The sequence below is a fragment of the Betta splendens genome, chromosome 10 (genome assembly GCF_900634795.4).
Source record: "Betta splendens chromosome 10, fBetSpl5.4, whole genome shotgun sequence".
Lineage (NCBI taxonomy): Eukaryota > Metazoa > Chordata > Actinopteri > Anabantiformes > Osphronemidae > Betta > Betta splendens.
The window spans coordinates 17,810,529-17,831,503 of NC_040890.2; the positions used below are offsets into that span (position 1 = coordinate 17,810,529).

Here is a 20,975-nt window from a genome sequence, read left to right on the forward strand (position 1 = left end):
CATAATTGTCCCTCATTCAAAGCGCTGCCGCGTTTTGGTTTGACAGCGAGGACGCGGGACGGGGTCTCGTCTGAGAACAATTCAATCCCGCTTCTTACAATCTGTGACTGCTAATCCCATTGGAACAGTGGCGGTAATCTGCACACCAAGGTGGCGGGATTTCTCCGGCTGCAGATCATGTCCAGACTCACGCCGCCGAGAACCACGGAAAATGGGATTGGATCCCGTCCTTTCATTTGCTGGGCTAAATCTCATCAAGGAGATAAAAACGTCTTAATCACCGGCGCTGAGTTCACCCTTCACCCTCTAATGCTGTGATTATATACAGCATTTCCAAAACATATTTCTCCGCTGTGCCCGTCGTTGCATACGCGAGTATTGTTTTTTCTGCGTAAATACAATCCTGTCGGAGGCATGAATCATTCTCGGCGCGGCCGAGCTCCATGATTCATCAGATCTGTCATCGTGTCCTGAAACACAGTCTCCAGAATCCGACGGCGCCACATTTTTAGACATTTAGTCACAAAAAACATTTAATTTGCAAAACTGAGCTGAGGGTTAAAGGTCACGCGGGGCCCATGCTTTCCCTTCTGCCGCCTGCGTGTCATGATGTTGGCTGATTCTTTTACACACGTTTTCACCCGTTTCCTGTGTAATTTACACGAAGCGGGACGCGGCCCTCGTCCCCCGGAGCCGCGTTCACGCCGCGCGGCTGCTTCGCCGTTTACTCTCCATCACCTCTCAGACGTGTAGCAGCGGCTCGCCGATAGATGGAGCTGTGGGTTCGAGGAGGAATAAGGAGGCGGGGGGAGGGGGGGGGGGGGGGGGGTCGACTTTCTCAACACTTGAAGTTGAGACAGAAGTGTGGAAAAGCCAGTGTTTCTAAATCTACGGGGCGACTCATTAGCGGCGCTGTTTCCAGTCGTGTCCCTGCGTTCGTGTTTACATTCGCCCGAGTAAAACGGAGGCTTTGTGCCGCGCGCTATCACCGCATCTCCCCCAAGACCGTCGCCATTAAGTTAATGATGGCTTCTTGATGATTCAGGGGGAAAGAAATCAGTGTTTTCCTTAGGTGCTGGTCACTTTACTTAAAGGGACGGGGAGACGTCTCAGCAAACGCGCTCCTGGGACCGTGATGTTTGTGTGCGGCTGATTTGCAGCACGCGTCTGAGGCGTGCGCGCGCACGTGCGCGTCCGTCAGGTTTCCCGCTGTGCGGTGCGTCTGGGAGCCCTAGCGAGGGTAAAATTCCATTCTCCCGGCGGAGCAGCATTCTGCATGAGCCAATTCCCAGGAGACACTGCTCTGCATGTCCTCCAGACAGCCAAGCTGAGGCACAGGCTCAGGCTCGCTTATTAACTGACCTAAAGGGGGGTGGTGGTGGTGGAAGGAGGAGGGAGGGGTGTGTGGGGGAGCAGAGATGGAGAATGGAGGAGGATGAGGAGGGGGGAGGGTGAGCCTAGGGAGGCAGGAGGAGGCAGTGGGTGAGGAGGGAGGGGGGGAGTTGGGAATTATGGGTTTGTGTGTGTGTGTGTGTGTGTGTGTGTGTGTGTGTGTGTGTGTGTGTGTGTGTGTGTGCGTGCGTGCGTGCGTGCGTGTGTGTGCGTGGGCGTGTGCACGACTGAGTGTCATCAGGGGTGATGGGTTGTGGGGATATGAGCGTGTGTGTGTGTGTGTGTGTGTGTGTGTGTGTCAGAGGCAGAAGTGGTTGGAAATATTAACTCCTTGCTTGCTGAGCGGCTCCGCTGCAAAAATTCAGCATAAGAAAAGCAGCGTGTGGACGTCTAACAAGCTGAGCAGTCTCCCTGCATCCAGCGCGAGGACGCTCCCTGCCTTGTTATAAGCTTCCACATGCACCCACTTAATCGCTTTACTCTAAATATGTTGTTTGGCATTTTTTTTAGGGTTGCATGTGTGTCGTCTCTGTATTCGGGTGCCTGTTAGCTCAGTGCTGCCTTCCAAGAGTTCAGTGTATTGGTGCAAAGGATTTTAAACACCTTTGTGCACACAGTCTATTTCTGAAATAGATAAAAAGCCTCTACTTCCTGTATTAATCTATTTACACTAATTTGCCATCTCTGTGTGCAAATATTAGTTTGTAGCTTGTGTGTCTTCTCATAATTGCTTGACACGACTATAAGACTCATTTGTCACTGGTATGAGGAAATAGCATAACTGAAAAGTGCTTTTCAATTACAATTTGTTTAACTTAAATAATGAAATAAAATATGGTGCTTCAAAGTTTTACTTCTTTTTTTTATTATTATTCCATCCAGCAGTGAAGAGGAAAGAAAGGGGGAAAAAAATCACTCACGGCAAAATGCAAATGAGCCTGGAAGCTATTACGATGCTAATGAGATTCCACCATAGAAGTTGAGTTGCTGCTCCGGCATCCGGGGTATATTTCATCCATATTTGGAAAACAGTTGTGTGCTGAAAATAGGAGACACACTTTGCCGTGTTCACAGTCGAGTTTGCAAGATTTTACTTGCCGCAGAGTCCAGGATCAGCTGGAACGCGTTGATGGTCAGCGTTAGACTGGAGAAGGTCGACGTTCCTTCTGCTCAGTTCAGTTCAGGACTTTGTTTGCAGCCTTAAAATCGCGTTGCGTTGTGAAGTTCGGCTCTATTTTTAGCAGAGCTTCGCTCTCATCGCGCTTGTCAGTCACCGGCGAGGTCTTTTTTTATTAATAACACAATCAAACTCGTCTCCCGGCTTCAAAATATCACAAACATTCCACATGTCGGCACATGTTCGCTTCACAAACAAGACAAATGATTGTTTCCACCGCCAGCAGCGACATCACATCAAACACATCTACAACTCTATATTTTCATGCTCTGCTGTGAAACACGATAAATACTTGTTCCGGGTTCTTCGGAACAGGAGCAGCATCGGTGCGTTCAAGTGCAAAACCTGTAGCACGGCTGCAAGGGTGTGTAGTTTGTGCTGTAAGCAGGCAGGTAGGTAGGTAGGTAGGGAGATAGGGTACGTTACCATAGTAACAGCAAGAGGGAACCCAGCAGAAGCAGAGTGTCTATATGTGTCCTGACCCATTTCCATTCTCATCCACAAGTGTTTTGTCTCCCTCATCTTGCTGTTTTACAACTAAAAGCACGTCCCTTCTTCATCCTTGATGCATTTGGGTGCGTTTAACAAATGGCCGAGACGCGAGACATGCTGCAAAACACGCGGCGCCAACTCCCATGGTGCATTTGGTTTCCTATTCACTTCAGCTCAATAGAAACGTATGCAATTCAACTTTCGTTGTCCCTGAGGGCGTCGAACAGAAGTAAAACATAAACACTCCGCAGTATGTAAAAACAAGGGAGCGTTTTTGTCTCTTGAAAGAAGCACTCCTCCACACAGACGCAACACGCGCCGCTAATTAATAGCTGCAAAATAAAACTGCTAAAACCACTTAGTTAACTAAACCTTCTGCAGGAAGATAAATACAAAATGTGGAAATGAAGGTCAGAAGAGAACGCACGCCCACCCCAGAGCCGGGATCGTTAGCGATTTAAGGAGTAAAACCACATTAATTGGCCGAGCTGCTTTCTGCAGATCTACAGTGATTCGCGCTACCTGCATCAGCCTGGACGACGTGTGGGACTGGACCACGACCGATCCGGCTGCAGGTGATGAGAAGTTGGGACCGGAGCAGCATCAGAGCAGCTTTAGCCTCTGAGCTCAAACTCAGACATGCGTGTGCTGTTAAAGGAATTATTTTGTCTTTGTTACTTTGCTTCCTACAGCCGACGAGGCTTTTAGAGCTGCGTCGTAAATACATTACAAACACGAGGCATTGATCATTCTCCTTTTACAGGCTGTTAAAATGTCTGCAAAAAGACCAAAACCCAAAGTTATTGGTTGGTATGTATTTTAAAACGTCTCTAAGCTGTCTACAGCGCGTTTCCCGGATGCTACTGAACACATAAATGTTTGAGATACGTCTTAAATCTCAGCTCATTTAATTAAACAAAGACGCAGTAAATGCGCAGATGCTTGTATGATTCACTTTATTCGTTTTGTGAATAATGGGATGTGCAGCCACCACTAAAATCTTTTTATTGTTTAGTAAAAATAAGCCAGTGTTTTGTGAGGAGGTGAAGCGGGTTTTGGAGGCGTTTAACAGACGGGGCTCAAACGCTGCAGTCGAGCTGGTCAGACTGGTTCCATCAGAGCCTCCGCAGGTGAACACCTCCTCGCCTGCTGACCGACAGACATCGTCTCCACATTACAAGCAAGTTGATATTGAAATCTGTTAAATGAGCTGTTCACTTGTGTTGCAGCCACACTCGAGTGGTAAGCGCTTTAGGCGAGCAACCAAATCCTGTTAGAAATGTCAATTGAAAAGGTCTTGAGATATTAAAAATGTAGTTTTTAATTAAAGGTTTATTAATAGATTTTTCAAACTTTTTTTTAATTACCCGACCGCATGCCTCAGGCATTTGGATTACAACTTTTATCTCACTCGATTCAGACTGCCTCTCCCCATTCAGCCATTTTGGATTAAAAGTCAGACTTCATAAATGCTGTTCATTAATTCCCAGCGCGTGTAGTTAATGTGAGATTCGGTTGCAACGTTACGGCTGGTCTGAGTGTCTGTTTATTTTTAGATTCTTGTGGCTACTCTGCAGCCCGAGCCTAATCTGTCACGGCGGAGAACATGAAGGAAATCCTAATTGGTGCCTAAAAAAAGGTTTTTTAATGCACTGGTGTGTCTGCTGTGGAAATTCATCATGTGAGCGACACGCGCTGCAGCGGAGACGGACGCTTCTGTGCTGCTGCGTGGTTGAAAATGTGTTTAGAATGCTTTAAAATGTAACAGTGCAGCGTTTGAGCTGCGTATGTGGAGGTGAGTCCTTCAGGGAACAGCAGGTTATTATTTCTAACCCTCACGTCTTTGTGCCTCATCTCCATCAACTGTCGTTCCGGTTTTGTATAAAACGACTAGAAGCGCGGAAATTGGTTGAGTCTTGTTTCCTCGAGCTTTGTTTAATTGCTGTGGTTGTATCTTTGACTCGTCATAAGGTTGTGTTTATCACTTTAAGCGATGTCTCATAGTCACTGGAATCATTTCACAGTCAACAATCTTGATTTTATAAGACAATGCTATTATATTGTGCTTCTTTGCCCGTTTTTCCCCATGAGAAGTGGTTGCACTGGATTCAATGGGAACTTGAAGGTGACACGCTTCATACACACATGCTGGCAGCAGGTGGGGAGGGGCCCTGGGGGCCCCGGGGCGAATTTGGCCCCAGGGCCAATTAATGGGTTAATCTGGCCCTGCTGGTGAGATCAGCGCTGTGCATGTGAAGGGTTATAAATCACTAATGCTTCACCAGGATCAACAGGATTTGTTTTATAGCCGCGCGCAGCAGAGGAACCATGTTATCTGTCACCTTTTGGGTTTTAATATTGTGGCGCTGTTGTTTTTTTATACTTCTACTGAGCGGTACCAACACATTGTGCCATTAATACGCGTCTAATTTTTTGGCTCAGAAACGTTGAGGGTGTTGCCGTGAATTCTGAATCACCCCGCCTTCATTTCACCGCAAATTATGCCACTTGGTGCGTAACTAGCCGTGGACTCTGGTTCTGACATTAGCAGCATTGACCAGAGGCAACACAATCAATATAATATTATGAAAGTGTTTCACATAAAATGGACTGTTTATGAGCGCGGTCTGAGCATGTTCTGCACACTCTCAATCATTACTGAGCCCTTTGAAATGAATTCTGCTCAGACTTGAAACTCCCAGTGTTTAATCCTTGCTTTAAAAAAGGTTTAATAATGTCACTAAAGTCATTTTTGCCATAGATGCAGCTAGAAGAATATTAATAGCACCTAATAAAAGTCAACACGGAGGACGGTTGACCGAAAATACTTTTTGGGAGAATTTAACTACTGAGGCACAGAAAAGTGTCAAAACATGACGGAGGCAATATTTATAATGAATATTCTACTGTCATTACAGTTATAAATGTATTCTGTCAGACCCTGGATTCAGGACTTGTGTATTTTAAAGCCTCATCCTTAGAAGTGACGATGGCCGATCTAAAATCTAGCCTACGCACACGGCTGTACTTTTATTTTAAACATCGCTGAAAATGCAATTAGAGCAGTTTCAGTATCGGTCCATGCGAACTAAAACAATGCTTCACTTCAGAGCAGGGAGCGCGCAGCACAAAGAAACCCACACACGCATGCGGGCGGAGATCTTGCTTGAACTTTGCAAGAGTGCAAAACTGAGTGTAGGTCTTGAGGGAACAGGAAACGACCCCCCCCCCCCCCCTCAATTCTGCCCCCCCCCCCCCCCCCCCCCCCCCCCTCCACCCCCGCCCCCGCCTGCTCCTCCGTTCCTCCCTCCCTCCTCCCTCCATCCTCCCTCCTCCAGCTCCACGCTATAGCAGCGAACTAGGCAGGCCAACTTGCAGAGTGCAGCTCAGCCTCGGCAGCGGCTGCTTCCCACTGGGGGTCTTCAGAGAGCATCGCACTCCCATGTGCGCTGCTGTGCCCGCTGGATGTTGAAATCGCGCCGCGCGCCTCACCAGGAGCCACCATGTCCAATCCGACCCACGACCCGTTCTACTCGTCTCCGTTCGGACCCTTCTACAGGAGACACTCGCCCTACATGGTCCAGCCCGAGTATCGGATCTACGAGATGAACAAGCGGCTGCAGGCGCGCACAGAGGTGAGCCGAAACGCCGCCGCCGCACGGTCCCGTCCAGTTCACGGCGCCGGTGCGCGGCTACCGGGGCTACCGGGGCTACCGGGGCGACCGGGGCTGGGGAGTCCCGAGCCGGGGAGCGGGGAGGCTGTAGAGGCTGGACACAGACAGCGAGGCTCGGTCGGTGTGTGGGTCCGTCGGCAGCAGATGCGGATGCGATGCCAAAGTGCCAAACATTCCTGAGGTGAAAGTGAACGGGCTCCGGCGCGTGGAGCGGCGTGAACGCGACGACGTCTCCGCAGGTGATGGTTTGAAATATGTGCAAACGTGGGCAGAGTCGCGTTCACGTGGCTTCAAAATAGGGATTTAAAAGTCGCCTCGTCCGAAAGAAGCAGCGACCTGAAAACATGCGGTTGAGAACTTTATGATCCGACGCGCGTGCGGAACAAAATCAAGCGTGGAGGTAGAAAACACGCATCAGACAATACTCAAGTCCAATCAGGCTGCAGCAAAGTGTCACTTATTCCATTTGTGCTCAGTTAGTGAACACGCCACCTGCTTTCCCTAAACTGTTGACATGACGCTCACCTGTGTGCGCGTGGACTCTCCCATTATTGCGCACACAACTCTAACCCTGCTCCATCGGGTGAGTGAGTGAGTGAGTGAGTGTCTGTTTCATGACGCTGCCAGTAGTTGGGCGCCGAGTCGCGCGGTGTCGTTCAGACTCGACCCCTGCTGATCCCCGCTGTGAATTACATACTGTAGCAGGCATCTGCCTCCAGCATCTGTTCTGTGAGCACAAATGCGCAAATCCGCAGATAAAAAGTTCATCCAGCATGTCAACTTCATCTCCACGTCCACTTCACAGGGTGAGAAGCAGCACAATCCACCGCGGTGCAACTTTGAGCAGCTAAATGTTATAGTTTGTCCATTTATTTATCAGTCCATCGTTCATACAAAGAATATTAGCAGAGAGTAAAAAGTGCTGATGCTGCAGCACATGTGGACTCAAATATGTCCACATTAGTGTGACCTGCAAACAAAAATCCAAAGCCGCACTAAAATACAGCTTCTCTCTATTAATTGACCAAAATATATATTCAATATTTATCCAGTTCAAGTTTTTGAGATCACATCTGGTTGCTGTTTGAGGCTTTAAAGCTGAAATTTGCTCCAGCAGAGCTGTTAAAAACCGTAGTGTGAAAATACGTCCATATATTAAATGATTCTTTTTTTATTCTCAGCGTGATTTTTCAAACGCTATCCTGCAGCCAGCTCTCAGCTGCTGCTGCAGCTTTTGCAGAATGACGCTGACTTTCCTGGAGAGGAACTTTAAGCAGACCAAGGCAATGTTGCTGAGATACAGCGGCCCGGTGCCATGCATTATTCATGCGGAGCGGTCCGTGCCCCAGTGGACCTCAACTCCCGCGCCACACATACCCAGACACCAAGAGCAATCACCGCGCACACGTGCACGTGCACGCGCGTGCACGGCGGTGGCACACGTGAACACGGGGCCACATCTGTAACAGCGCTAGCGTCTCATTTTAAACACGCTGTATACAGATGCTCTGCGTGATGAGAGAACACAAACACACTCGTTTAAACCATTTCCTTCATCTCGTCTGACTAAATTATATAATTGCATAATAATATAATTAGTTTTTTGTTCCTGTTGCTGCTCATATCTCCCTTTTCGTCCTCATGGTTTCCTTCCTCTTCAGTAGCAGGAGGGTATAATGTGTCGTCTCTTTAGCAATGTGCTTATTGTTTGATTAAAATGCAGGTGGTGCATATAATGAGCAAGAAGAAGCATCTTATAGCGCAAAATAAATGACTTGAGCTCAGCAATTTGTTTGCATCCAGATGTGCCGCTCGGCTCAGTTCAGGCTTTTAAGGAAATTATATAGTAATTATGCTCGTGAATGCGAAACCGTGGCCATCAGTTGACACGTCTGAATGTATGTTTTATGGAAGACGAGGGATCGTAACAGAACCCTGTTGACAAAGGATGATGCGTGATGCGCGCAGGCCTCCTTTACTGTGGGACAGCTGAGGGGAAAGTGCAGTCCATGCGTCGTGAAGCACACTCGCTGACGGTGTTTAGTACCTGTGACGCGAGGTCAGCCGCCGGTCCCTTAATGATGATGCCCGAAGGCTCCTTCTGCCGCCGCCCGCTCCGTCTCCTGCAGGACGGCTTTAAGAGTCAACTTCCATTTAGAGAACAGGACCGTGTCAGTAGCAGCACCGGGTCGGGCGGCGTTTCAAAACAGGAAGTTTGGGATGTTACGCACGCACGCACACACGCACACACGCACACACACACACACACACACACACACACAAATCTGGATTCCATTAGAAGAAAATAGCTGAATTCTCCTGCAGGAGCGTTCTTGAATATTTCATCAAGGTTGTGCTACGAGCAGTGGTTTCGGACCCGTCTGCTTCTGTGCTTGACACTGGCAACAGTGAACCGGTGTTGGTGGAAGTGTCGGTTTGAGTTTGCAACGATTCCGTTTTCAAGCCGCGTTTGCTGTTTGCGTTGCCTTTAACTGCACTGTTCGCCCCCACGGTCACCTCATCCCACGTCAGTACATCCCAACGTGGTGTGTTTAGCTAAAAGTGAAGGTAGAGCGTTGTTATCACGCTAAATTTGGACCTATTTAGATATGGAGATGAAAAAAAAACTTTCTCTTGCTTTTGGGAAAGTCTCAAACTAAATAATTGCAGTTGTGACTTTTCATTGTGAGCTCACTGATGTTTGACGACAGTAAGACTTCAGAGACGCTTACTTCCTTGTTATGTTCTTTACTGTATAGACAAACAATAAACTTATTTGGAGCTTAAAAGCTTCCTGTTGCATAAAAAGCCCGTCACAGTCTGCATTAAAATTCATCATACACGCTGCGTTTGAGACATGATGCAACACTTTCTGCAGCAAAATAAAAACAATGTGAGAAGTCCTCAAAAATGGATAAAGGGTAAACTCCTCTGTTGGTTTGGTGTGACGGGACGTACATTATCACCAGCCGTCTCTGTATGTTCTGCTGATGCGGTCACGAAGACAAGGTTGCACACAGCAGCCTGTCAGTAAATGCTCTTGATGTCGCTCCGTTGTTAAGGATGAGAACAGCTTGGCGTCGTGAGTGAAATGACTCACTGTGGTCTGCGTCCCCATCCCTCGGAGCCGTTTTCAACAGGACGACTGACTAACCCTCACTGTGACACCTCCTCTCAGACTGAGTGTTGACTGGAGTCGGTCCTCTGTTGCAGAAAGTCTCCATTTGTCTTATTCATGAGTTTGCTTTTGCGTGTGCTTGGCTGCTGGTGCGACTGCTGCGCTGGCAGTCGGACTCAAGGTCCCAGCGCTCGGAGGAGGAACTCGCTCTGAGAGGAGCTGGAGTCCTCTATGAGTCTAAGTGACATCTATAGCACGCAGCTAATCCTCAGGGAGGGACAATGAAAAGCGGCTGGAATTAGACCGTGTTCTGTTTTTATGTGTTTCATTTACGCCGTTGCTGAATGGACCGAAGCTTTAAGTGGCTGATGTTTGCAGCGTCTCTGATTGCTCCAAGCGGAATCAGAGAGTCGGAGAAATTAACTTCACCGGGAGAAATCCTCCCTCGTAGACTTTAAGTCCATTATGAACAGCTAATGGTCCGTTTTGGGGCATGTTCCGAGCGTGGAGACGTTTTAGTTCTGGATTTGCTTTAAGCGTTTAAGTGTTGTCAATGAGCAGGTGGAGCTCTGCAAGACACCAGTCTGTGGACAAACACCCACCCTGACCCTAGATGTGAGTGTAGTGTGATGTGAAGTCTGACGAATCAGAGGTTTGACTCCCAGAAGCTCAATCAATCAAACCTCAGTCAATAGAATTTAATAAAATACTAAAAGCATTGAAATGTTGAACCTAAAGCTCCTGCTTCCGTCTTTAAACGGCCTGTTTCGTTTGCAGACACCTTATTTCTGCTCTACTCCTCTCCTGCAGCTGACAATTATTTTCATTAATAATTCATCCGCTGATTGTTTTACTGAATAATTAATCTTTTTGTGTCAGTGTGAGTGGCATCAAGTGTCATTGACTTTGTACATACATTGTACATTACAGTCTGCATAATTCAGGGAAAATGAAAATGAGAGAAAATAATCAAAAATATGAATAAAGTATTTTCCAATTTTGAATGATTGCGTTGAGTAGTTTCATGTGCCTGTGTCGTAGTATTTGTCAGTACTGGGACGCGACGTCTGCGTTGGACTGGTTCCCAAGTCGATTGTTTGATTCCGAGGTGCCGCTCGTCCCTAAAGACGCCGCCGCTCTCGGCTCCAACCTCTCCACCCGCCGTGCACTCAGACGCGCACGTGGACCTCAGGAGGAATAAGAGCCAACAAGAAAACAAGCGGTGTGCGCTTGCCTGGGATCAGCGCTCACCTTTGAACTGGGAGCAGAGCGGCAGCTTAAACAGTCGTGCTCCTGTGATGACTCTGGGTCTGCTTCGATCCCAACCTTATTACCTGCTCCATTCATACTTATTACCTGGCCGGCTGTATTTCTGCACCGGGCTGACTGCTATCCCATTACCTTCATTTTACACAACGTGAACCCTCTGTGACCTGGCAATCTAAACAGGCTTTGATGTGGATTTGATGCTATGCATACGGTGTGACCACATTGTTTCTGTGCTGTCGCTCGGGGGGCGCCGACCGCGCCGCGCGGCGGCAGCTGCAATGATTTGTGGGGGAATTTGACACTTAAGCGTATGCAAATGAGGCAGCAGATTAACATTCAGAGGAGGAGCTTGGTCGACCTCAGCCGGTGTGAGGCCATTAGCATAGAAGGCATTAATATTCAGCGGCAGAGAGTGGGGACACAGAATAACACTGTAAGTAAAACTACAAGACCGAGGGTGAAGCAGACGGAAAACAAAAGCACTTTAATGGATGCGGCGTAATAACAGCGGAGGGCTGCGTTCGGCAGCCCCTCCGCCGCCGCTGACAGCGGCTCTAATGGTCGCACTCCTTCTCAGCAGATAGACATGCAATCAGTAACGGTGATTGGCAGGCCTTTCATTGGATTCTTGTGTCTATTGCATGTAGTTAGTCTCGTTCTCATTATTCAAATGGGCCCACAGACCTGACTCATTGACTCAACGGAGCAACTGGAGGAACTGGAGTGTTCATTATGGCAAAATCCCTTGTTCCTGTCAGGGGCAAAGTGGATCTGTTCCCATCAGCGCCGCGTGTCAGATTGACATGATTAGGCTTATGATGTAGAGGTCAAGTTGGCACGAAGCGGCTAAGGTTCACAGACAGGGATTAAAGATGAGCCACCAGGACGTCCCCGAGATTCGTCTTAGTCCCAATCTGCATGGAAGTTCACAGACATTAACACTTTAAACACTCATTAGAAGATTGTTGTCATATGTTAAAATTGTAACATCTGTACGTCTGAATTGAAGTCTGTCAATTAAAAATAGCGACGGATGTTCGTCACAGATTTAAAAGCCAGCGCTGTGAACAAACACAGAGTTATCAAAAAAATGCAATTTACACTAATAATTACAGTATTTAAATCGTTGCTGATTAATTGATCCATCGGTTAATCGATCGATCCATCCAGGTGTTGACAATTGACTTATCTAATAATTAACTAATTGCTTTAGGTCTACAAGCTTGATCAGGTTGTTTTTTGTTTTAATGTTTAAAGGTGTTGCTCACTGCTGCTTTTTTTGCCTGCTGTAGCAGTTGGTGTTATTACTACAAATTGAAAGATGCCATATGAACCATAATTATAACAAAAAAAGCAAATCCCAGGAGAAAATCTCAGTAATATGAATAAATGCATTACTTAAACAAAACATTACAAAAGCTCAATCATAAACATTCACAACCAAAACATCAATGAACAATCCCTTACATTATCAATTGTCATAATACAAACCTATAATAAGATTAATTTCCAATATCCAAGCTTTGCTCCCTAATGTAAAAATGAAACCTTCCACTGGCCTGAGAACATAAATAACCTGTAAACCAGTCTATTCCAAACTTTCCTTGTTTGTAAGATCTTAGGTTGAAACGAGGACAGTGTAGGTCATAATGACTAGAGAGGTCATTGCATTAACATGTATCATGAGCCGGTTTAATATTTTGGCCACTCATTCTTTTTAATAGTGTCCAGTAAATTAGCCGGTACCTAGTGAAGTGACCGGTGATTGTCTTTTACATGAGTGAAACTGGCTGAAGTAATTACCAGGACGGTGCCCAGCGCCACAATGTCCTCATCTGAACCATTAATGACAGATTCTTCTGGAAAAACAAGCCGGCGTTGCATCACTGGAGGCTTTTAATGTTTTAATCAGTGGGGAGGCCGTCGTACGCTGGGTGTCTGGGTGCTGCTAAAGCAGAATGCTGCTGATGTTAGTCTCCATTTAATTATCAAATACATTGTCATGTTCAGATGTTACATTACTGCACATTTCACTCCCTCCTACACAACATTACAATAAGTCTGTATTTACTTCAGGACTGACTAAACAGCATTATTATTATTTACTGGTCTGTCAACTGAATCTCTAATGTGTTGTTGTTAGTATTCTCACCTTGTTGACAGCGAGCAGACGGCTGCTTTCATGGGCTAAAATGTTGCTCGGAGTTCTCACATTAAGGACAGAGTATTTCATATGGTTCTAATGCTGCCATTGACTGAAAGGACCGAGCCACATTAGCTGGTGCTTCCCTTAGTTAACTCCCAGCCTACATCCCCTCTGCTAAATGAAAGAATAATGCTGCTAAAAGGTGAGCGGACATGCTGCTCGTTTGGAGAAGAAAAGGAAAAATGAACCTTACCCTCAGAAAACTGCCGTCCAGACTAAAAAAACCTTTTTTTTACCCTTTTTTCCTTTTAAAGCTGCTTTTTGGTGTAAAATAGTGGCGACAGAGAGACATGAATGAACTGCGGTTGATGTGGTCGGTGGGATTAACATATGGCTGTTAAAGCACTGTTCTGTCTTATTCTAGTTTATGGGGGACAGTAATTAATCAGGCCACACGCGATCAAACAAGTGGCAGCGTTCGACACATGCTGCTGAGCGACCGATGGAGCTGCGTTAGTTAGTTTTATGTCATCGTCTGGCTGCCAAACCACAGCCCCGCTGCTTGTTTCGCTCTCATGCGTCGTTTACGGTCACGACAGGGAGCGGTTTTACAGAGAACGCTCCAAGCAATCAGCCAAACATCAGCGAACACACACCGAAGGTTGGTGGGGACCAAACACGGAGCTAAAAACAAGGACATGTTGGACTGTCAATGAGAAAAGCAGCACGAGCAACATGGTTTGAACTAAAGAGTTAAATCTAAAAATAATAGATTCATCCAGAATCAAACAATAACCGGGTCAAACAGGGTCAAAGCCACTTCATGATACAGACTCAGCTGTGTTATATTCTGGTACACGTTAGCTTGTGCTGGTTCGGCCCAGTGTCGCGCTGCACAGGGGATGCTCCTAGAGGATGTTCCCAGAAAACCAGATGAAGGCAAAAACAACAGTGAGCGTCGGCCGCATGCAGCAGGATGCTGGGACAATGGACCCACCTTTTTCCTGGCCCACGGTTCCTTCCAGGCTGCGCTGTCGCTCAGATAACACAGAAGCCCGTCCATGTCCTGTTGTTCCCTGGGCCGGCGCGAGCGTGTCCTGGAGCGGAGAGGTCACAGCGGAGAGGACCGCTGCCGTGGGTCCGGTCCGCGGGTCGAGGCGCATTCCAAAATGCAGAGTTGTTTTTCTGCAGGTAGAGCTCGAGGTGGGAAGACGTACAATGTGTCAGTTTAGCTGCTGTCACCTGTTGATGTTCATGTTGAGAGAGACCAAATATAACAGTGTTTAGATCTGTTGGCGTCACTTTATTAGACATAGAGGAAACTGGTAAATATCACCTGCTAAAAGTAAAAAGGGCTTTGACCTGCACGGGTGTACCTAATAAAGTGGTGCATGGCCGACAACCAATGCATTGTAAAGGAGCCAGACCATGATGTTTCTCTAACCTTATGGACGGATGACGTGCTCTGCATTTTGTCTGAGGAGGATTTTACTCTCTCTCCTGAAGGAGCGCGTTCCCGACCTGCGTTCCAGCGCAGTGTCACGACGTTCCCTGTCATCGTGATCGCAGAGGAACCTCCAGCTCATCGTTCCGAGCGGTCTCTAAGTGGGCGTTCTATCATTTAGCTGATCAGCTGTTCCTCTCAGCCGTCGTTTTACCTGTGAAGTGAGACTTTTTTCCATAAATGATAATAACGAATGAGGAGAGTTATTCGAAACTATTTTGAGTCTTGTTTCAACTCAGCCTTCGTCCCAGTGAAGTGTTGTTGAAGCAAACACGACTCCGGCCTCTCATCGCCCGAGGAATATTTGAATCTTAATTTCAAGAAACCAACAGAAAATGTTGGTTTCTGGTGATTGTTGCTTTCATTCATACAGATTAGGCTGATTTCTAATCTAAACAGGTCTTTTCACCTTTCGCTTGATGGATGACGTGAGGACTTGTTTTCCCGGGGCCACATTTCACTAAACGGCGCCCGGGTCTCTGTCTGCGCCGCACTTCAGCGAGTGCGCTCGCATTCAGCAGCCTAATGAGCAACAGGTGAGATCATTGCAACAGAGCGCATTCACTTAAGGCGAACAATATCAGTGGATTTGATGAAATCCGGTATCGATCGCGCGTCTTGTTAGGCTGCGGGAGGAACTGTGGCGTGCGCTGATTGTTTATTGGTCTAATTAGCTGAGCAGAAGGAGACACGGGCCCCGTCGTAGAATAGTCTTAGCTTGTCACAACCACATCCTTAATTTCCTTTTCAATGTAATTTCTCACGGGGCCAGTAAATAAATGCATTCTGCTGCTGTGTCATTAATGCGTTTTGTAGCTGTTTTCATATTTTCACTCTTTGGGGGGTTTATTTTGTGCGATATTGACTTCCTGTTTGACTCCACTGAGCTGAGAACTGAGCAGCACAAGACGAGTACGTGGAAATGAACACAGGTGTTGGCTGCGGCTGACGTTGGTGCCGTTCTACGTTGAACGAGTCCGGAGGGCTCCATTTTCCACTGGCAGCCGATCCTCGCGCCTCCTTCCTGCGTCAGCGATGGTTTGCGGGTTCGGTCTGGAGTCTCTGCAGCCGCCGGCTCCTCGCGTTCCTTTCCACGCTCCCAAACGCACCTCGACGCAAACACAAGTCGCCCACTGCTCGGAACGTGGGGGGGGGGGCCCGAATGAAGTGGCAGACGTGCAATTAAACGTGGGAACTTCTCCACTTTATTTATAGAGAGGAAGTTCATCCGCGGTGAATGTGGAGCCGCTCTTCAAGGGCAGAGGCTCTTTTTTTCTTGCACTGCATTAATTTCTTGTCATTTGCATAATGCCCTGCCGGTGGCTGCACGGCGGCCATGTTACCTTTGCATTATGTGAAACCTCCTGGGACCCAGGAGGAGGAAACCGCGCTGATTTGAACATTGCTGAGTAGCTTTGGGTCCGACGTGATTAAAGTGATGTTTATACTGTATGTGGAGTGAAGCGGAGGCTGCTGTCGCTGGGGCACCTGGGTCTCATGGAGCTTTAGTCATGCACAGATGTGGACAGATGTTATTGGCTCCCCACTTATCAATGGAGGTCTTGCCGCTGACTCACCTGTTGGTTAATCAGATGAATTGAACGTCTAGTCATTACTTTCTGCTAGGTTCCGCTCTGAGCCTGTGTTTTCGTCGCCGCCTGCAGCCGCTGCTCGTGCGCTCACGCGCCGGCGGCCGAGCGGCCGTGCGGCGTCAGACCCCTTGGGATTTACAGCGCCTCTGGTGCCGTGACTTGCTCAAGGACGTCGCGGGGAGGAGCTGGGGGTGGAACCGCCCACGCGGCGGCTGGAGGGCGACTGCTGCAGCTTCATCCAGGAAGAACGCGGATCAATTGTGTGAAGCCTTTGGGCTCATAATGTGTAATCACAATGGAGCGTTTAGGTATAAACTGCAGAGGACAACGTGTCCTTCAGTCAAGGCTCTGCCTCAAAACTCAATATATTCACATATTCAACGTCCGCTGTGCGACACGTGACTTGTTTTTTTAAGGAAAGTTTCACTAAACTTTTCACTGTTTTGCGTCAGTGGCCTTCAGCGCTCCATCAAACAGCAGCTATTTCACTAAAGATCCTTTCCAGACACCGGAGTCCTCGCGTCAGCTCTGCTCCCCGATAACCTGAAGCTGTTTGAATCTCTGACAACAGTGAAACTTGCGTGGCCCACCAGTCAGACAGGCAACGTGCTATTCAGGAGCTGAATGGGGTTTCAGACATTGGTAATTCTCCAAGGTCGGGGCCCAGACACGCCTACACTCTTGGAGGCTTTTCTGCCACGAGAGGCTGGAAGCAGCAACAGAAAAAACGCAGGCCAACAAAAGCTTTCTGGGAAAATGGCTGGCGTTAAACATAGAGATATTAGTGGATTATGGACGTGAGAAAGCGCTGTTCCTTTACAGTGGCGTGGACGGAATGTGCAGTAGAGTAAAGGATGTGTTCTAGGAGTCTAAACACCTCTGTGGTTGTGTTTGTGCTCGCGTATTTACACACAGTGCAACTCCTCTTTGTGTTTTCTGTTGTCACGTTGAGTCTCCTGTCCATCACTTATAGATTTTTTATATGCATGGACTTAACCTTCAGTTCTGTGGCTATTTACTCAGGATCCTCCTTCTGCTGTCCTCCCAATCCTCTGGATTTCCCGTAAATCCCCGGGGCCCGGGCGGCGCCGGTGATTTGTGGTTGGCCAGCGGGCAATTGACACATTGATAAATCCTCCTCAGATGAGGCGCGATCCGTTTGAATCAATAGAGCCTTATCTGCCGGCGGCCGTCAGCGGCGCGGGGCCTCGGTTCACGCCGGGTCCCTCGGAGTTGGCCTGATTTGTAGCGTTTGACAACAAACATCGTCACGCCACGTGGCTCGTCACAGAGTCCGTGGGCGTAAATGAAAGCGGGCCGGCGTCTGTCAGCGAGCGGCGGCGGCGGCGGAGACGGGAGGCGAACGGGGGGAGGGGGGAGGGGGTGGATATGAAGAGAGACAGCCAGAGATAAAACAAAAAAGACTGATAGGATATTGGAGCGTGCGGCGGCGCAGGCGTCCCCTTTCATAGTAAATATGTGTCATTTACAATTTCATAACTCGCCAGCAATGACAGAATAATAGTAAAGCTTCTCAGATTTCCAGCTTCAGTCGAGGGATTGAAATTGAAGCCATCAACATCTCCGGGAGCCTCCGCGTTGAGCCGCGGTCCGAGGACTCGGTGGCTCCCGTCCACTGACCGGGCTTTAGCTGTTCTCAGGCCTGTCTGGCGCCGGTCCAGCAGGGCCGGACCCGTCCAGGCCGTCGCTCAGCCAGACACGTCTCATAGTTGGCACCGTGCGCGAGGAGCTGCACGAGGACTTGGAAGATGAGCGCTTTCCGAATGTCTATACAACTTACACTGGGAATAATGAAAAAGTTTCACATGGAGCTTCTTTAGACGCTGCCGCTAAATTCACATTTAATCTATGAAAGCGGATGTTTTGGTGAAGAGCAATGAAACTGCCTGGTGCCATTAGCTTTATTTGTTGTGAGCGCTGAAGCTAAACGCTGCTCCTCGTGTTCCGGCTCCTCTGCCGCCGGTGCGGGAGGCAGCGCCGCTTCATCTGTGGTTGAACTGGGCCGAGCGGCGCTGATGGAGACCACACAACGGACGCGGCGCCGTCGACTCTGCTCTTTGTGAAACGCCGGCGCTTTATTTTTGGTGCCGGTGGTCGCGGACCTGAGCCCAAACGTCAGGAGCTGGAGGTTCAGCTGGATGTAGTATTCAAATTAGACTTAAAGTATTTCTTCACTAATCCTTGCTTTGCTGAAATATGAAATGTTTATACCTAAATGCTTTAAATAAACAGTCCAGCGTTTAAACTCACCACAGTGTTTAATTGTAAAAACAGTAGTTCCGTAAACTGTTTTCTGGTTATACATGACACAATAAATGCTTGAACCTCACAGTGAAATGTTAGAATTACAACCCAGAAGGCCACAAAGAGAGGTTGTTTGAATAATAATAGTGCAAATGAGTCTAACAAAGGCTCCATACTGTGTCAGCGCGAGTGAAACAATGTTTAAATCAGAACAAGAGGGAGGTTAACAAACCCTCGTCTGTGAAACCAAACGAGGGGGATTTCAAAGATTTCAACGATGACGCTTTTCTGCAGAACGGAGAAGTGGGAGCTTAAGTAAAACACTTTTCATTAAAACTAGTGAGAGGAAGCTTAATGAATACCAGACTCCATAAAACACAGAGATGGGAGCCCTCAGGATGACAGCACTCCAAAAATTTATCTCCAGCACTAAATCCAGGCAGTTTATGTCAAAGTGGAGATCACGCTCCGTCATGAAATCCGCCAACCTGTTTTAGCAGCGGGGGAAGTTCAGCAGAGCCGTTCAGGTGAAATACTGCACAGACCCGTTGATGAAGGATGACGGATGAGCGGATGAATGTCTGCGTTGTGTTTCTGCTATTGTCAGCGTTCGGTGTAACGTGGAGCTACGTCATCACAAACACTGAGCGCCCAAATGCTTTGATCAATAGATTAACAGAGGCACAGGCAGGTTCACCTGTAGATGGTGCAGGCTAAACGCTGGAAGCAGGTGTAAATCAGTCACCTGATCAGTTAATGATTGATAATAATGCAGAAAACACTCTTCTCTCAGCTTGATTATTTGCCCAGATTCTTGGGCGGTGATGAACGTAAACATCCGTCAGTAGCGCGATGCAGACGAGCCCTGGTCCCGACCCGAACCCTCTCAGAGTTTACGTTCAAGCGTTTACACCATTTCTCCCAAATCTGTTGCAGATAATGCAAACGCGTAAAAATCTGACCTTGCTGCGTCTCCTGCCAGCGCCGAGGAGATAAAGGCTTCGTTTCAGCACCAGCACCATTTATGGTCTCCAATAAAACACAAAACACATGTTCATGTCATCTTTTTGGTGCCAAATGGGGATTAACACACTGTTGAAGACGTTGGCCCTCAGTCGCAGCGATTATGACATCAGACCGCTGGTCGTGAACTTCACGGGTTTGTGAATGTTGTTTATAAACAAAAAGCGAAAAAAACACTTTACAAACACGTGACAACTTTAGAAACATGAATACTTATACTGTTTTGAAACCAAATAAAAGTGTAGGAATTTACTTTATGGTGCGTGTGTGTGTGTGCGTGCACGTGCATGCATGTGTGCGTGCAGCTTCCCCCCTTTGCCGTCACTCCCTGAGGCCCCATCATCATCCTTCTGTGTTACGTGTTACTGGATCTGAACGCTTCCTCCGTCTCTGTCTGCTCCTCGCCGCCGCGCCGCTCTTCTTCGTCCGTCTTTATTACGTAGATGCATTCACACCCCACAGACGCCGCACACATGCTGGCTGCGCTCGCGGCAGGATGCGTCGAGTCGCACACTCGCGCACACACAGATGGCAGCGCGTGCAGTTGGTTCCCAGTGGACAGCTGGTCAGCGGCGAGCGTTTGACCGTCTCGTTTCCGCTTCAAATGAAGATTTTCAGGCAAAGATGGTTTTGTTGCGGTGATGTAGGACCACCTGCACTGGCAGCACGTCTGGCATGAACTCCATCTAAGCAGACACATGCGTAGAGCCACGCACGGGTGCTCTGGCATCTATACGTTCATTTGTTCCAAGCATGAGTGGTTTGTAATTTCATTGATTTTTTTGTATGATTTTGCTCAGTTCCACTATTTAAACAATTATTCTGATTGAGCTTGTTTCAAGTCAACATTTTTATGAAAAGGCATGAAAATTAAGACATTAGTGACCGTTAAAAAATATTTTTCATATTAGAGCAAAGTGCAAAAGTTTTCCAAACAAAAAACAAGAGCTAATAAATAATTTTCTTATTTAGATGAATGAAAAACGTTGAGAACTGATGCGTTCTTCAGAACGTCAGGGCTCCTCTGCTCTCGGGTCGGCTGCAGACCACAGGTCAGCCACTGTAATTGGTGTCCGACTTCCAGGCCCGCGCTCTGGTGCTGATTGACTGGCTGGAGGAGCTCGAGCTCCGGGTCTCTGCCTCTTTGCATCGTTGACCCGCGCGCTGACGCTGGAGCCGCTGGCGGCGCTAATTGTCCACATCTGGAAGGTGCTCGCCGTCCCTCAGCCCGCCGCAAAATGAAAGGCGGCGGGCGATGTGTCATAACGTGTCAGGCCACATTAGCGTCAGCGCGTGGAGGGTGGGGCGGGGGTCATCCTGCCA

At 47.9% G+C, this 20,975-nt stretch overlaps 1 protein-coding gene across 5 annotated transcripts in view; it reads left to right on the top strand.

The window, feature by feature from the left end:
* The first annotated feature begins 6,398 nt into the window (after window positions 1–6,398).
* The window catches only part of ldb2a (LIM domain binding 2a), a 59,672-nt gene continuing 45,095 nt past the window's right edge, over window positions 6,399–20,975 (top strand). For 3 of the 5 annotated variants that reach the window (XM_029164752.3, XM_055512599.1, XM_055512601.1), the window contains exon 1: window positions 6,399–6,696. In XM_029164752.3, the coding sequence (XP_029020585.1) occupies window positions 6,565–6,696 (132 nt within the window). In that variant the 5' untranslated portion in view covers window positions 6,399–6,564. The remainder of the gene's footprint in view (window positions 6,697–20,975) is intronic. The other 2 variants (XM_029164751.3, XM_055512600.1) reach the window with 1 other exon arrangement.